At 39.5% G+C, this 19,044-nt stretch overlaps 1 protein-coding gene and 1 non-coding gene across 3 annotated transcripts in view; both read left to right on the top strand.

The window, feature by feature from the left end:
• The first annotated feature begins 3,119 nt into the window (after positions 1 to 3,119).
• Positions 3,120 to 3,191, top strand: Trnae-uuc (transfer RNA glutamic acid (anticodon UUC)). The gene has a single exon. It is a non-coding gene; the product is annotated as a tRNA-Glu (tRNA).
• Positions 3,192 to 3,732: 541 nt separating this feature from the next.
• The window catches only part of LOC126108115 (solute carrier family 35 member E2A-like), a 144,732-nt gene continuing 129,420 nt past the window's right edge, over positions 3,733 to 19,044 (top strand). For both annotated transcript variants that reach the window (XM_049913346.1, XM_049913345.1), the window contains exon 1: positions 3,733 to 5,608. In XM_049913346.1, coding sequence (XP_049769303.1) covers positions 5,332 to 5,608 — 277 coding nt within the window. In that variant the 5' untranslated portion in view covers positions 3,733 to 5,331. The remainder of the gene's footprint in view (positions 5,609 to 19,044) is intronic.

Raw genomic sequence — 19,044 nt, 5'->3', positions numbered from 1 at the left:
AATACATAAGTTAGTAATTAATGCAGTTAAATTTCTACTTCTCTAAGAAAAACAAATGAGGACTATTCAGTGAATTAGTTTCTGAAGCTGATGAGGATGCAGGGGAATTTGGAGGATGATGGCTTTGGTTATTTATATACGAAATGTGGGAATCCCTCTGCAGATCCAAAAGATGCTGTGTAGTTTCTGTTTTCGTTTTCCACAGGTGAAGGATATGGTGTTGAAACAGATTTTGCCGAGGAATTGGAGGATGATGGAGTGAATTGATGGACTGATACGTCATTCATGAGTTGCTTCAGTTCAAAGTCCTGTACAATTGAAAAAATCCTACTTTTAGCTTGCTGAAAAAGTAGTGGATGCAACGATTTTAGGGCTGGTGCTATACCAGCCAATAAAGCATCAACTGGGTTTTGTATTTCTATCTGTTTTTCAGCTTTTTTTCTGCCAAAATGTAAGCCATGAGCTGGCTTGATGTAGATTCTTGTGGTTTAACCTCACGCTGAAATTTTCGTTTCAGTGGTGGTTTCACAAACGTGTTCTTATTTGAAGTGACGGACGAATGAGCTGAGGACGTCTGGGAATGCTGAGTGCGCTCTATCAAATTCTCTGTTTCACTACCCTGGGTTTTAATGATCCATTCTTCATCTGCAATGTCTTCTTGTGTAGACTCTTTTTCGTTTTCAACAATAGACTGCTCCTATTGGAAATCTGTATTTGATTCTTGTTTATGCTCATTATTGTCTTGCGTGTAAGGAACATTGGAAACTGTTTCTCGTTCGACCATGTAAGGTAGCAGGAACTTCAAGAGATTTTCATACTTATATTTATGTTGATGAACAGCAGCTTGTCCTGGAACAGTTTTCCTTTTCTGCACGGTCTTCCTTAGTTGGTCACGAACAGATGCCCATTTTTTTAATTTTTTTTTTTTGCATTCCTCTATTCCACCTGTAGCAAAAATATTTTAAATCGTGTATTCATATTACAAGGTTTAAAATGCTGCAAATATTGTATAGATTATACAGTATTTCTCATCTTATACAGTTCAATTTTTTTCAGGTTCCTTGCTACCAGAGATTCCTTTAAAACTATTTCCTTCAGCTACAGGTTGGGAAAATCCACAGTTGGAGCTATCGTCCAAGACACCTCCAGAGCAGTTATCGATTTATTGTTAGAAGAGGTGATGCCTGTGCCAAATGAAGAAAAATGGAATGCTATAGCTGAGGAGTTTTGGACAAAATGGCAGTTTCCAAACTGCATTGGATCTTTAGATGTAAAGCACGTAACAATACAGGCTCCAAACAACACAGGAAGTCTCTATTGGAATTTCAAAAAGACATATTCCATTGTCCTTCTTGCTCTGGTTGACCCATGTTATAATTTTATTGCAATAGACGTGGGAGCGTACGGAAAAAACTCTGATGGAGGCATTCTAGTAAATTCAAACCTTGGAAAGTCATTGGAAAACAATACGCTTAGCGTCCCAAAGAGTAAAACTTTACCCGGAACTGATGTTGAACTTCCAATGGTAATTGTAGGCGATGAAGCTTTTCCTCTCAAAACATACTTGATGTGACCATATCATGGCAGGAACTTAACAAATGACAAGGCTATATTTAATTATCGTTTGAGTCGGGCAAGAAGAATATCCGAAAATGCATTCGGTATATTGCAACAGAAATTTCGAATATTTAGAAGAATCCTTCAGGGAGATCCTAATACAATGATTGTGACGGCTGCGTGTGTACTGCACAACTTTATTCGAAAAATGGAAGGTTATAGGGTGCCCGAACAGAGGATGGATCAGAAGGAAACTGCTGAGGGTTCCGGAAGATCATCAAATCTTCCAAACCTACCTCGAATTTGTGGTAGATCAACAGATGCTGCATTTGCTGTACGAGAACAACTCAAAAAAATTCCTGAATTCTCCACAAGTGACTGTGGAATGGCAAGAACATGTCGCACTGGCGATATAACGATGACATAAACCAAACATCTGTTTGTAAAATAAAACGTAAATAAATATCTTTCTGGTATTAAAGCTTGTACAGTTTTTATCTTACCTTTGGCTTGTAGATCTGTTGCAATTGTCTTCCAATTTTTATACTCGATATTCCTGTAGTTTTCACTTCCCTGATCGTAAAGAACAGGAAACTTACGAACTTCTTCTATTAGTCGTTCCACATCCATGTTTTGTACACAGAACAGTCTTGCGCAGTTCAGTCTGGTCCCTTTCATCCCCCAAACCAACCAATCTTGCGCAGTTGCACAGCTCACAAGACAATTCCACCGTCAGGCCGTGTCCGTCACGTGAAAAATTAAACACGGCGAATCCCGTCCGGCCCGGCCCCGGCCCGTTGACGTTCCCCGTGCACGGCCCGGTCAAGCGGGGCCCGCTACATTTGTTTTAATGACGTATTTCGTTGTCCGGGTGACGGCCGATACTCAGACGTGTCTCGGTACGGACACGGTCCGGACATGTGTGTCACTCCGTTCCGACGGATACCGTGGAATTGGTCAAACTATGCTTTTTTTAAAAATTGGCTATTCGGACAGCATGAAAACTTGTTTTGCCAGAAAGCAAACGTACTGCAACGTATTTTATTCAGTGTGGCATTTATTTTGCTTATATACTGTATGTATGCCATTTGAAGTAATTTTGGAACAAAATCCCTAAATTTATCCCCAGGGTGTAATTCTGCTGTACTTTATTGTCATACTGGTGTTTAAACAGAAATATAGGAATGGTGTTCGTTTTTGGTGTTTGTAACTTATTCCCTGTAACCACCATGTAGTAGGGCTGTAGCTTTATTTACAGATATTTATAGTTGTCTCGGAGCTTTTTAAATTTTCGTGATTAATTCGCTAGTTTCCATGTCGTTCAGCAGTATCCAGAACATGTCGATGGAGAGATTTCTGTCTATTGTGCTGCCCATGGCAAACAATAGAAACAGCGTTTCCCAGATCTCTTTCACTACAAGACCCAAAACTTTCCTGATGAATCCATTTTAATGTAAGCTGGAACATCTGACAAAAGAATACGATACATCGCATTCAATTTACAATGGACCACTGGGTAGTACACATGTGTTTTATATCTATCAAGGCAATCGCAACTGTCATCCCATGTGGTCTAGTGGCTAGGATAGCTGGCTTTCACCCAGCAGGCCCGGGTTCGATTCCCGGCATGGGAACAATTTTTATTTGCGCTGTAATGAAACAACACATTTATTCCAGTATATTAATAATTTTGCGCTGTAATGAAACAACACATTTATTCCAGTATATTAATAATTTATTCCAGTTTGGACAGATAAGAATGTCGCCAAGAACAGTGAGTGTAACTACGTCTGACTGATTTTTAGGTTCAAATAAGAACCATGTATTTGTGATTTAGAAAATATTTTTCCATTTGCCATTAGAATAGCTTATAGGTCCATAAGGATCTAATGAGCGAATTCATACAAAAATCATTATAGTTTGAAGGAAAGTATGTCATCAACTTACTGACTTACGATAAGTGCTTCCTAAGTTGTCACAAGGAATGTAGTAGTACTATTGTAGTAATGAAAAAAACCCTTCCTCTTCAAAACGCGGTTTTCAGCCACCTGGCATATGGCATTCGCTTACTGCTGTTGGACATACAGATGGACGGAGATTTATGTTTTTTATAGATTGCGCACCTGGAATCGGCCTATTTCTGCTATCTGCCGGCTGTGAGCGGAAACACGAAACATGGCGGCAGTAAATACCAAAGAAGTTATGATAAACTGAGGCTGTGTTGTTTTGTGTAGCCAGCGAAAGTGACTAAGTGAGAGGCCTTGATAAGTATGTGACGGGTGTAATTGTGCAAATCTCGCTGTCGAGCCGGCGTGGACGCCCGTGTGAGCGATGATGCGTTGGCACGTCAAGGAGGTTTACTGTTACCGTGTTATGCCGACGTGTTGCGCTGAACGGATAGAATTATTGTGACAATGAAGATTCAGGCCTGTCATCAAATCTTCTCGGACTCTGGAATCAGTAATCTTCATCCTTTCTGACATGGCAGCGTTCGTACATCAGTTTAGAGACTCTTTAAAATTGTGTGCAGTGTAATGGTGTTGCGAAAATAACTTAGGTTACATTGCTGTATGTTGAGTTACACGACATAGCCGTCTACATATGTGATTCTGATACAGTTCATGGTAATAGTCTGTATAAGGGTTGCTCAAATTAGAAGTCTTATCTCTCTGATGCTGTTCTCTTTACTTGCTGAAATAACGTTATAAACTGAACTTCTTTTTAATTTAAATTGACATAAGTTCCTCAGTTGATGTCATGAAATCTATCAACAGTATTTTTCTTTGACAGACAGTAACATACAGTATCCATTCCTTATCATTTAAGATATGAAGAGAAAATTTGAGAATAGGTGCTGATAGTTTACTAGTCATACAGTGTTTAAAGATAATTTATTGCAATATCTTCACATTCACTTATAGATGTGTGTATTTAATAGTTTTCTGCAGAACATATAAAAAATGGACAGGAAGAATACTATGATACATTCCATTATCATAATTGACAGAGTGGAGGATTCGAACTGAAGTTGTTAACCTCTGTTCGAAGAATACACACACATACAATTTAACATCAAATTCTTTGAATGTCTGCTGTTGTACTTTAATGATTTCACGAAATAGGATGAAAACTGCTCCCCATTTAGAGATAATTTCTCGTGTACATTTTGTGTTTATTCTTTTTAGTCAGCATCTGTCCCAAGGGTAAGATTGTATAGTTCCCCTAAACAAGGCTGTTATCTAATTCACCTGCTGGTGTAAGGCATGAAACCTATTAGGGAGACATTTGACTGTTCATTAAATTGGGAGTTGCAACACTTGTACAGAGAGTCACTTATTTCATTTTTAATCGGTTTTTGAGTGAAGAATATTAAGTATGTGAGTTGTACAGTGCGGAAACTTGTGTTATGAGAGAAACGTTTGTGAACATTGCCACGTAGATGACTTGACCGAGAATACTAGTGTATTTTGTGTTAGAAAATAAACTATTACAAATGGTGCTGTGATATTTCAGTGGCTGAAGAGTTTCGAGTAACTCTGGCAGAGTGACGCTGTTATATTTTTTTGTGCCTAGCAGTTTTGTGGAAGACAGTGGTGTGAAAAACACAGTGCTCAGTGTTTGTTTGTTTCTGGCATTGGTATTGTGCCGATTGAGACTGACAAATCACCAGTTTCTTTTAAGCGCAGTGTGTCGGAGCAAAACGTGGAAGATTTTCTCAGTGTTGGTGTTGTCTTGCTAAGTGTGAACTGACCTGTGAGTTCTCAGGGCTTCAAAATGAAGAACCACCACCACCACCACCATCACCACGGCTACCACGGCAGTGAAGATGATGAAAGTGGCAGTGATTCGCCTGCCCTCCTCCCACACGCTTCACCCACAGCGAGTCTCCTGCCCGAGGACACTCCGCCCCCACACGGCCTTCGTGATCCCCCGGGCCTCTTGAATGCCCGGGCCATGTTCTTCCTTGTCCTGTGGTATTTCTTCAGTGGTTGCACACTCTTCCTCAACAAGTACATCTTGTCGTACTTGCAGGGCGACCCCACAGTTTTAGGTAAGCATTTTGTGGCAATGACTCATCTCTAGTGAACATTTTCTTTTTTTGTATGTATATTATTTGTATACGTATTTGATGGGTTGAAACTGTGAGTGTGCCACACAGATATTATGCAAGCGATCATATTAATATCAGTAATAATAATCTCAGCATAAAAAAGTAATAACAATATCATGTTTCATTTAGGCCTAATAATATCATGCTAATAGTAGTATCTTATTTCCTAGTTATATTGTAACAGATAGATACATTAAATGGTATTTTCAACACTGTGGCAATAATTGCAGAATAGCCTAACCAGTTTCGTGGAAATGGAGTAGATGCATTTTATATATACATAAGTGATTACATACAGGCCTACATGTAACACAAATATGTGTACTAGTAAGAAAACATAATTTACAAGTTTTGCACAGAGAGCAGTTATATATGTGAGGTATCATTGTACTTAGTAAAGACAGCACAATTGGATGTTACATCGTAATTATTACAAATGACCAGATTTTACATAACAAAATATATAGAGATTTCAATTCAGTTTAATATTAATATTTACTCAGTGAGTATAAGCAGTTATCAATCAAGAATGATTTCAGTTTCACTTTGAGTAAGTTCCCTTTGTCACGGCTTATAGAGCTTGGCAGTTTGTTATACCATATCTGGCTGTTAATGCATGGACTATGGTCTGTTGTTTTTAGTGTAGTTCTTTGTCTGTAGCAGCAGTCTTTCCTTCATGTATTGTTTCCTTCATGTATTGTAGACATGCATATCGGGGCACCTGGTTGATTTGCTTTTGTGTGTCACAAAAAACATGATTAATTTTTAAATATGCAGTGGGTAGATGGTGAGATATTTATCATGTAGGGCTACAGAGATTTCCCTGCAGGATCTCTGTGACCGTATTCTACGGATAATCCTGATTGCTCTTTTCTGCGGGATTAATACATCGTTCACATTTACGTTAGCAACACAGCCCCACTTATCTGTCCCATAATTAATCTGTGCAATAGCTGTCCCATAATAATTTGGTTGGAAATACGGAAGCGTCCGATCCCGCCCGTTTGCTTTGACCCATGACGGCACAAATGTGGCGGAAACAAAAACAAACACACACACTTTCCACAAGAAGCCTAATGACACTAACGGGACAAGCGCAGGAAATGGGTTGTTTTGGGTGGGGGGGGGGGGGGCGGCAAACTAAATATAAACAAATTTAGACGCCTTGCGTAGCTACAACGTGTAAGTGAAGACAGCCATGCATGAATACCCACCCACCTTCCCAGGGGTCGTAACCCTTGCAACCCATAGAAGATAAAGATGCTTCAGTAGCTGATTAGTGTTTTTTTTTTTTTTGTCTTTTTTAAAAAAAAATCTCATGGGATAGAACGAACAGATCAGAAAGATAAATATAATAAACTAAAACAGAAATTGGAGGAAACAGATAATTAAAATAAGTAATAAGCGTTTTTAAATTAAAAAAAAAAAAAAAACCCTCACGAGATAAAACGAACAGATCAGAAAAGTAAACAAAATAAGATAAAACAGAACTGGAGACAGCCACACTCAAACCAAACTCCGCGCCGTCATGACGTCACACACAACACCCTTACGTCACGGGTCAAAGCCGACGCGTGGGATCGGACGCTTCTGTCGACCCATTTGGTTTTAATATCTGATCGGAAAGTACTTCTGATACCTGGATAATTAGATGTACTGAACTCCCAATTTTATTAGATATAAAATTGATATGGTTTACCTACATAGGTTTTTGTGTAAATAGCAAGAAATGTACAGTCTTCTGTATCTACTGCTTAAATCCCGTGTAGATTACTGACACAGACTGGTTTAAATGCAATAACTGTGATATGCTGATATTTACCTTCAAACGTTGATCCTGAAAATAAGTAATTATTTGATGTAGTGCCTCAGCTGCAACCAGTGTTAATTCATCTATGTGTTTTTCAACAAATAACAGAGATCTATCATCTGCATAGGTTTAATAGCTGTGAGATGTGTCTATATCATTCATGTACACAAGGAGCAGGAAAGGATTCATTGGTGGTATCTTCACAATCCGAACACCTTTTCTCCCATCCGCTTCACCTGGCCTCCCCTCCTGCCCAACACACCACCTTCCCGGGCATAGACTTCCACACCTCTTTTCACATTAAACCCACTAACCACCAACAGTACCTGCATTTCGGCAGAAGTCTCTCCCATACAGCCTAGTGAACCGTGAACAACGTATCTGCAGTGACGAGAACTCCCTTGCCTAGAATGCTGAAGACCTCACGAAGGCCTTTACAGGCAGACAGTACCCCTCAAACGTAGTCCACAAACAGGTTTTCTGTGTCATTTTCTCACACCCCCCCCAACCTTCCCTCAAGAATCAGTTACATAGGAGTGCCCCCCTCGTCACCCAATATCACTCCGCACTGTGACAACTAAACTTCCTTTACCAGGGCTTTGATTATCTCTCGTCCTGCCCTGGAATGAGAGACATTGTACTCGAGACCTTTCCCACCCTCTCCTAAAGTGGTATTCCATTGCCCTATCCCTGTGGCAGACCAAGGTGTGAGAACTGACCGATCCACACACACCCAGCACCTCCAACTCCAGTCCTGACCAGGCTTATGGGAAATACGGAAGCGTCCGATCCCGCCCGTCTGCTTTGACCCGTGACGTCACAAATATGGCGGAAACGACCATAAACCACAATTCCAATGTGGCACATATAAAGTCATTACATACACATTATTAAGGCGAAAATGCATCGAAAAACAAACAAACACTTTCCACAAAAAGCCTAATGACACTAACGGGACAAGTGCGGGGAATGGGGTGTTTTTGGGTGGGGGCAAACTAAACATAAACAAATTTAGACACCCAACCCCATACAAAACCACACAAAACGACGAAAAAACTGACATCACAAAACTGCCCAAATGCCACTAAACACTATATCATCTGGAATCGGACACTTCCCTTGACCTATATAGCTCAACAGCAGCTCCCGATCCCATAAATTAGGATCAAACACTTCCTTTGGCCTATATAGCTCAAAAACATCTCCCGATACCAATACCAACATACGCAGCCACACATTGGGATCGAACACTTCCCTTGACCTGTGCACTGTTAATTTTATCCGTCACATCCATTCCTGAACAAAAACAACAACCAATTAATCTTATTAAAATTACCACACGACGTACAGCGAACAACACTAAATTAACATTCACACAAGATCGTTAACTCACTGAAACATATTCCACTACAAACACAGCTGACACTCGAACAATTCTAGATAATGAGCAAAAGCAAACTAAGCCCAATACACCACACAAACGAAAACCCTGAATGTACCACCAGAGAGCACAACAAACCACAACACGACGACTTCTACAAACACGCCACACTCACAAACCAAACTCCGCGCCATCATGACGTCTCACACGACAACACCCTTATGTTACTGGTCAAAGCCGACGCGTGGGATCGGACACTTCTGTCGACCCGGCTTATGACTCCATCAGAGGCAGGGCCAGCCATATCATATACCAACTCTGCTGCAAATACTGCGCAGCCTTTTATATTGGAATGACTACCAATCAGTGGAGCACCAGGATGAACAGCCGCCGCCTAACTGTTGTTAAGAACATAGTTGACCAACCATTGGAACATCCTGTTTAGTTTCAGTGGCTACTTCACAACCTGAGCCAACTGGATCCCTCCCTCCACCCCTAGCTTCTCTGAACTAAACATGTGGGAGTTATTCCTATAGCACATTCTCCACTCACGTAATCGCCCTGGCATCAGTCTCAGGTAATCCACTGTCTCCGCACGCACCATCTGACTGTCCCCCTTCCTCCAACTGTCACCCCCTCACAGTTCACATCCTCACATCGCATTCAGCGTGTGCCGCTTTCCACTGGCCACGACAGCTGTATCTTCCATCCCACCCTCTCGCATTCCTAGCTGGAAATTTGACCTTCCGCCGAGCCGCTAGCCACCCACCCCTATTCCCTCTCCGGAAATACGGAAGTGTCCGATCCCGCCCGTCTGCTTTGACCCATGACGTCACAAATATGGCGGAAACAAAAACAAACACACCTACTTTCCACAAGAAGCCTAATGACACTAACGGGACAAGCGCAGGAAATGGGGTGTTTTGGGTGGGGGGGGGGGGCAAACTAAATATAAACAAATTTAGACGCCTTGCGTAGCTACAACGTGTAAGTGAAGACAGCCATGCATGAATACCCACCCACCTCCCCAGGGGTCGTAACCCCTGCAACCCATAGAAGATAAAGATCCTTCAGTAGCTAATTAGTGTTTTTTGTCTTTTTAAAAAAAAAATCTCATGCGATAGAACGAACAGATCAGAAAGATAAATATAATAAACTAAAACAGAAATTGGAGGAAACAGATAATTAAAATAAGTAATAAGCGTTTTTAAATTTAAAAAAAAAAAAAATCTCACGAGATAGAACGAACAGATCAGAAAAGTAAATAAAATAAGATAAAACAGAACTGGAGACAGCCACACTCGAACCAAACTCCGCGCCGTCATGACGTCACACACGACAACACCCTTACGTCACGGGTCAAAGCCGACGCGTGGGATCGGACGCTTCTGTCGACCCCCCCCTCTCCTTATAGCCACCCAACCGGACACCATCTGCCAACTATTGTTTGCGCTGTCAGTTTAGGTGGCACCACATAGAGACATAAGGGTGCATATGCTTGGGGGGGGGGGGGGGCAGCGCACGCATGTGTAATTATGTATTCTAGTTCGTTCTTTTGTTTGTGCCTACCAACAACTCGATGTTTCTGCATTTTTGGAGAATAGTCCTGTATTTATATTCTGCAACAACTTTCCTTTAACACACATACTTTCATAAATCATATTTAAATAAAGATTTATTGTGTCTCATACAATTGATAGTGTATGGTAGAGGGCTGAAAATGTTAGTACTAGCATACTTCACCTCTCTTCGTGCTAGTGTCAGATACCTTATTCATCTTGCTTCTTTCACCAAAGAAGTTGCGCGACTGATCTGACTCAAGTGACACTTCTTGTATGTGGGTGTGATTGTGTTCTTCTGTGATAATCTGCCATGTCATTTTGCACTTGTTTGAAACAGTTACTATAAAACTTTCATAAAATAACTTTTTTGCACGAAGAAGTTTAGTTTTACAAAATAAATCGTATTTCCGATACATCCTATAATCTATATTAGCACATTTAGTGTGTATCTTACAGTTATTGTCATTCATTCTTTGCAGTGACAACATTTGTTCCCTAGCACTTTAAAGTTCATTAGTCAAACAGTTTTGTAACTGTGTTTTATGTTTATCTTAGGAATTAAGTGAACAAGTGTACCATACATCTATGTATTTGCTAAAGAATCTACCAAACATAGTTTTGATATTAGTTTTTCCAGTCAATTTCTCATCCAAAAAATGAATAATGTAAAGAAAACGTATATTGCTACTTACTGTAAAGATGACACATTAAGTTGCGGACAGGCACAGTTTAGACACATACTCATTAGCTTTTGGCCCCAGCCCTCGTGCACCTCATGCACACGTGACCGCCAACTGTGGTAGCTCTAACCAGAATCCAGCTGTCACTTGTGTTCTTGAGGTGTGCTTGCTTGTGTAATTGAATGGTGCGTGTTCCTTTTTCTGATGAAGGCTGTGACTGGAAGCTAATGTATAAGTGTCTTTTTAATTGATCCTGTCTGCAACCTAAAGAGTCATCGGCACGATAAGTTGCAATCTATCTTTTCCTTCTGTTGTTGATATTCCAACTTGGAGTTTTCATTGTTTCATAGAAGAAATCCTGTTTTATATAACTTAGTCTATTAGCAAACAAATTCACACTTATCTTTCTGATCTCTCACCCAAGTCACTCCATTTTCTTCACGGGTGGTATTACAGACATTACATGACAATTTACTGTGGAATGTGAGGGTTAGTTGTTCATGTCAGAGAAATATCCATCGCACGACTAATAATAAAGACCTCAGTAGAGATGTTAACAGTACTATTATCTGAGCAGACTTCTTTACGAATAGCATTTCTGTTTGCAAAGAGTAAATTTAATGACCTTAAGATATTGAAAAAAGATCTTGATTCATGCTTGTCGGAGTAAATCAAGTTACGGGTCGACAGAAGCGTCCGATCCCACGCGTCTGCTTTGACCCGCGACGTACGGGTGTTTTCGTGTGTGACGTCATGACGGCGCGGAGTTTGGTTTGAGTGTGGCTGTCTCCAGTTCTGTTTTATCTTATTTTATTTACTTTTCTGATCTGTTCATTCTATCTCGTGAGACTTTTTTTTTCTTTTTTTTAATTTAAAAACACTTATTACTTATTGTAGTTATGTTTCCTCGAATTTCTGTTTTAGTTTATTATATTTATCTTTCTGATCTGTTCGTTCTATCCCGTGAGATTTTTTTTTTTTTTTTTAAAGACAAAAAACACTAATCAGCTACTGAAGCATCTTTATCTTCTATGGGTTGCAGGGGTTACGACCCCTGGGGAGGTGGGTGGGTATTAATGTATGGCTGTCTTCACTTACACGTTGTAGCTATGCAAGGCGTCTAAATTTGTTTATATTTAGTTTGCCCCCCACCCAAAACACCCCATTTCCCACGCTTGTCCCGTTAGTGTCATTAGGCTTCTTGTGGAAAGTGTGTGTGTTTGTTTTTGTTTCCGCCATATTTGTGATGTCATGGGTCAAAGCAGACGGGTGGGATCGGACGCTTCCGTATTTCCCAAGTTACTGTTTTGAGGTGACTGCAAAAAGTGATTTTTTTTCCTTTACTCTTTAATACTTTTTTCAAAAGTTTAAAATTATTGAAGACTATTTCTACAACTTCATTCGGAGACTTATAAAGACGTAGAACCACCATATTCTGCTTTGTCAGCTTTATGAAGTTGAACTCACTATCAATGTGGGAGAAATTTGACTTTCATAAACTCTGTGAATTTCAGACTGTCTTTGATGAAAATTACAACTCGACCATTTTTTCTTCCTATATGTAATGATGGAAACAACTTATTCTTTAGGAACAAAAATGTCTATTTCAGATACAGTTAGCCAGCATTCTGATGTACAAACTACATCGAATTTCTTACTTCAATGGTAATGTTCTAATTCTCTTGTCTTATTGCTAATTGTGCATGCATTGATTTGTAGCTCAGTAAGTCCTTTATATCTGTTAGCATTTGGACCCATTGAGGCGAATGCGATTTCTTTCAACACACAATAGAGAGACGGTTCTTTATGGAGAAGGGAGACTTCTTATAAAGCAGAAAGATATATATGTTCGGTAAACTAGATAAAAAATCAGTAACATCTTGTCTCAATGAGGAACTTGAAACTTTCAGCACAGGTCAGGAGCATGTAGAGGAAGTATGGCTCAAGTTCAAAAAATAGTTGACCATGCACTGGATAGATATGTACCCAGTTGGACAGTTCGTAATAGAAGGAAACCTCCATTGTATACAGTCACTGTACAGAAACTTCTAAAGAAACTGAGCTTACTGCTTAATGGGTGTAAAACAAAGTGTAGGGCTATAGATAGAGAGATGCTGAATGAAACACATTTGGCTGTCAAGAGAGCAATTTGTGATGCCTTCAATGACTACCATAGCAGAACATTGTCAAATGTCATTTCACAAAATCCAAAGAAATTCTGGTCTTATGTAAAGGCTGTTAGTGGCATCAAAGATTAGATTAGATTAGATTAACTTTCATTCCAATTGATCCGTAGTGAGGAGGTCCTCCAGGATGTGGAACATGTCAGAAAAACAACAATACACAACAAATATTTACAACTAAAACAAGTAAAGTAATGTACCAGTCCACAGGTCCCAAGTGGAATGATCGTCATTTTTTAATGAACACTAAGAGTCATTTTACAAATACTAATGCACTGAATTTAAAATAAAAAAGTTTTTATTTATTTATAAGGTAATAAACATGTAGTACAACTATTGTAATACTTATTTACAATGAACACATTACTGCACTGAAATGGTGCAGAAGTTAGATTATACTTACACACACACACAAATTTTCAATGAACACATTACTGCACTGAAATTGTGCAGAAGTCATGTTGTACTTATATACAAATCAGTTGGTTTTACTAAGAAATTCAGCAATGGAGTAGAAGGAGTTGGCCACCAATAAATCCTTTAGGCTTCTCTTAAACTGAATTTCATTGGTTGTTAAGCTTTCTATGCCTGCTGCCAAGTTATTGAAAATGGGTGTTCCTGAATAATGCACATCTTTTTGTACAAGACTAAGTGACTTTAAATCCTTGTGAAGATTATTCTTATTTCTAGTATTGATTCCATGAATTGAGCTGTTGGTTTGAAAAAGTGATATACTTTTAATGACAAATTTCATTAAGGAATAAATATATTGGGAAGCAGTAGTTCGTATCCCTAGTTCCCTAAACAGGCATCTGCAGGATGTTCTTGAGTTCACACGACATATAACTCTTACTGCATGTTTTTGTGCCCGGAAAACTTTAGCTTGGCTTGATGAATTACCCCAAAAAATAATCCCATATGACATTATGGAATGAAAGTAAGCATAGTATGCCAGCTTTTTCATTTTTATATCCCCTATGTCTGACAAAATTCGCATTGCAAACAGAGATTTGTTAAGACGCTTCAGCAGTTCTGTGGTGTGCTCCTCCCAGTTGAATTTATTATCAAGCTGAAATCCCAAGAATTTAACACTGTCCACTTCTTCTATCTTCTTGTCATCATATGTTAGACATATACTCGTGGGACACCCCTTACAAGTTCTGAACTGCATGTAGTGTGTTTTTTCAAAGTTTAGTGACAAAGAATTGGCTAGGAACCAGTGATTAATGTCCACAAATATTTTATTGGCTGATCTTTCTAAGACTACACTTGATTTGCTATTTATTGCAATGTTTGTATCATTGGCAAACAAAACAAACTTGGTATCTGGTAATGTTACTGATGAAAGGTCATTGATATACACAAGAAAAAGTAAGGGCCCCAAAATGGAACCTCATGGGACCCCACATGTAATTAGTTCCCAGTTGGATGATGCCTGATAGCTTGATACATGTCTCTTTGCTAATAACACCCTTGTTTCCTGCCAGAGATATAAGATTTGAACCATTTTGCAGCATTTCCCATTACACTATAATATTATAGTTTACTTAAAAGGATATTGTGATTTACACAGTCAAATGCCTTTGACAGATCACAAAATATACCAGTTGCCTGCAATTTTTTGTCTAATGAATTAAGCACATTTTCACTGTAAGTGTAGATAGCCTTCTCAATATCAGAACCTTTAAGAAATCCAAACTGTGACTTTGACAGTATGTTATTTGAGATAAGATGGTTATAAAGACGACTGTACATTACTTTTTCGAAAATTTTTGAGAATGCTGGCAACAGTGAAAAAGTTAGTGCCTCGTCCCTAGTGAGTGAGACTGGAACTGAAACGGAGTGTAGCAAAACAAAAGCTGCAGTGCTGAACTCAGTTTTCAAATGTTCCTTTACAAAGGAAAACCCAATTTAATCCTTGCACCACTGTAAAGATGAATGAAATAGTATTAGTGTCAATGGTGTTGAGAAACAGCTGAAATTGTTAAAATTGAACAAAGCTCCAGACCCCAATGGAATCCCTGTCAGATTCTATATTGCATTTGTGGTTGTTAGCCCATCTTCTCACTATAATCTGTCATAGACCCCTCGATCACAAAACTGTGCCCAGTTCTTAGAAAGAGGCACAGCTCACAACCGTCTACAAGAAGTGTAGTAGAAGTGATAAACAAAACTATCATCCTATGTCCTTGTCAATTTGTTGTAGACTCTTAGAACATGTTCTGAGCTCAAACATAATGAAGTAGCTTAAACAAAGTGACCTCATTAGTGCCAACCAGCATGATTTTCGAGAACATCGATCGTGGGAAATCCAGCTCCCACTGTTCTCACACGACCTCCTGAAAGCTTTGGATAAGGCAACTGTGTAGATGCAGTGTTTCTTGATTCCCATAAAGCATTTGACTCAGTACCGCATCTATGCTTTTTGTCAAAAGTACTATCATATGGGGTATCAAGTGAAATTTGTGACTGGGTTGATGCCTTTCTGGTAGGGAGGACTCAGCATGTTATCTTCAATGGAGGGTCATTGTCAGATGTAGAAGTAACTTTGGGTGTGTCCCAGGGAAGTGTGTGGGATCCTCGCTGTTCATGTTGTATATTAATGGCCTTGCAGACAATATTAATCGTAAAATCAGGCTTTTTGCAGATAATGCAGTTATCTATAATGAAGTGCTATTTGAGAGGAGCTGCATAAATATTCAGTCAGTCCTTGATAAGATTTCAGTGTGGTGTAGAGATTGGCAACTTGCTCAAAATGTTCAGAAATGTAAAATTTTGCACTTGACAAAATGGAAAAAAATGTAGTATCCTATGATATAATATCAGTGAGTCATTGTTGGAAGCAACAGACTCATACAAATAGCTGGGTGTAGCACTTTGTAGGGATATGAAATGGAGTGATCACATAGGTTCAGTCATGGGTAAAGCTAGTGGTAGACTTTGGTTTGTTGGTAGAATACTGGTGAAGTGTCGTCAGTCTACTAAAGAGTTTGCTTGCAAATCACTCATGCGACCCATCGTAGAATATTACTCACGTTTGCGGGACCCATACCAGATAGAACTAACGGGATATTGAACGTATACAGAGAAAGGCAGCACGAATGGTCAAAGTTTTGTTTAATCCATGGGAGAGTGTCACAGAGAACTGAACTGGAAGACTCTTGGAGACAGATGTAAACTATCCCATGTTGTTGTTGTTGTTGTTGGTGGTGGTGGTGGTGGTGGTGGTGGTGGTGGTGGTCTTCAGTCCAGAGACTGGTTTGCTGCAGCTCTCCATGCTTCTCTATCCTGCGCAAGCTTTATCACCGAGTAACTACTGCAACCTACATCTTTCTGAATCTATTAAGTGTATTCATGCCTTGGTCTCCCTCTATGATTTTTACCCTCCACACTTCCCTCCAGTACTAAATTGATGATCCCTTGATGCCTCAGAACATGTCCTACCAACCGATTCCTTCTTCTAGTCAAGTTGTGCCACAAATTCCTCTTCTCCCCAACTCTATTCAGTACCACCTCATTAGTTCCATGATCTACCCCTCCAATCTGAAGCATTCTTCTACAGCACCACATTTTGAAAGCTTGTGTTCTCTTCCTGACTTCCTCGAAGTCTACAAAAGCTAGAAACGTAGGTTTGCTTTTCCTTAATCTATATTCTAAGCTAAGTTGTAGGTGTTCGAACATTTCTACAGGATCCAAACTGATCTTCCCCGAGGTCGGCGTCTACTAGTTTTTCCATTCGTCTGTAAAGGATTCGTGTTAGTATTTTGCAGCCCTGACTTTTTAAACTGATAGTTCGGTAATTTTCACACCTGTCAACACTTGCTTTCTTTGGGATTGGAATTAATATATTCTTCTTGAACTCTGAGGGTATTTTGCCTGTCTCATACATCTTGCTCATGAAATCATAGAGTTAGGTCCCATGAAAGTCTATTAACAAAGTTTTAAGAACTGGCTTTAAATGATTGGTCTTGGGATTTATAACAACCCCCTACGTATCGGTCATACAGGGATCGTGAGGGTAAGATAAGAATAATTACCACTCACTCAGAGGCATTTAGTCATTCTTCCCATGCTCCACATTTGAATGGAACAGAAAGAAACTCTCAATGAATGGTTCAATGGGATGCACCCTCTGCCATGCACCTCACTGTGGTTTGCAGAGGATAAATGAAGATGTAGATAAAAATAAAGACACTGGGCCATGTTACTTCGGATGGATCTCTCGCCATTCTGGCATTATGACATAAAAAGTCCTCAGTCTGTATTGTAGTGCTTCTTGGACTGTCATATTCTTTGGGTGCTTGCTGCTGTTGTTTCAGATGGTAATTTTGCTGTTTTTCTTCTCTGGGCCTCATGATCAAACTCTGGATACGTTCTGACGATGCTGTTTCTGATTTTTCTGTGGAGCTTTTGTTTTCAGATGAAATGTGGTCGTCTGTTGGTACACTAGAAAGGATGGCACCCAGACGTGATGGAGGTTTTGTCCGTTGGTTTCTTGTTTCTTCTGAAGATGCTGATGTTTCTGTTGTCTGCTTTACTTGTCGTTGTATACTTCCCCTTAGATTGTACTGCTACTTTTATTCCTGTAGTCATTGTAACTGTTGCTGTTGGGGATGACAGAGTTTTCTGTGTTGACATTACTTTAGCTGTCTGTGTCAGTATTTCTCCTGAATTTGACTTTACCCTGTTTTGTTCTGATTTCATTTTTTCTTGGAGTGGGATTGTGACTTTTTTCACAGCAGTTCCATCCTTTATCTTTCTCAAGATCTCTAAACACATTTCTCCCTCCCTCTGGTGTTTCTATGGAGACCGTGTTTTGTGAAATATTCCCTGATACTGCTGTTATGTCTACGTAGGTAGCATGTGAGATACTGCTGCATATTTTCCACAGCTTTCTATTTGTAGCTGTTAACTCATTGTTTAGCTCACATTAGAAATAATACTTATATGTGGCGTTATGGCTATTGTATAGACTATCGCTTTCATAGTGAAGGGAGCTTTTTGCTCCACAGCACATCAAGGATATACTCACTATGATGTCATAATTTCAAGCTTTTTAGAAAAGTTGCAGCATGATATTCCTGAATTTACACAACACACAAGCCTCATAGCTTTTTTTTTTTTTTTTTTTGTGCTATGAAGATTTTATTTTAAATTGGTGTCATGCACCAGCAGGTTATGCATATCATATTAAGGAATGGAAATAAACAAAGTACGCAGATTTTGAGACAATGATTTTTATAATATGGGATGTAATTTATAAGACATTGGAAAAGATCTCTTTTGGACATGTTTGTGTTGTGAATCGTGAAATAGTGTGAATGTGTTTCAAATGTCTGCGAGTCGTGTAACTGAGGCGGGACATGGGGACCAGCCTGGTGTTCACCTAGGAGGATGTGGAAAACCGCCTAAAAACCACACCCAGGCTGGCCGGCACACCGGCCATCGTTGTTAATCTGCCGGGCGGATTCGATCTGGGGCCATCGCCTACTTGAATCCAGGAAGCAATAAAAACAAATTATCGTTCGCAGTTCACTTCTCTACCAAGCAACATTTCATACAAATTCCTCCACAAGTGAATTCCTGACAATTAAATTCATATTGGTGTTAACCAGTTCCTCTTTTTCAGAAAGACTTTCCTTGCTGTAGCCGGTATGCACTTTATATCCTCTCTGCTTTGACCCTCATTGGTCAATTTGCTGTGCAAATAACAAAATGCTTGGACTTCGTTTAGTCTCTCATTTCCTTGTCTAATTACTT

The sequence above is a fragment of the Schistocerca cancellata genome, chromosome 11 (assembly GCF_023864275.1).
Source record: "Schistocerca cancellata isolate TAMUIC-IGC-003103 chromosome 11, iqSchCanc2.1, whole genome shotgun sequence".
Taxonomy (NCBI): Eukaryota; Metazoa; Arthropoda; class Insecta; order Orthoptera; family Acrididae; genus Schistocerca; species Schistocerca cancellata.
This window is presented reverse-complemented; position numbering and strand designations above follow the sequence as displayed.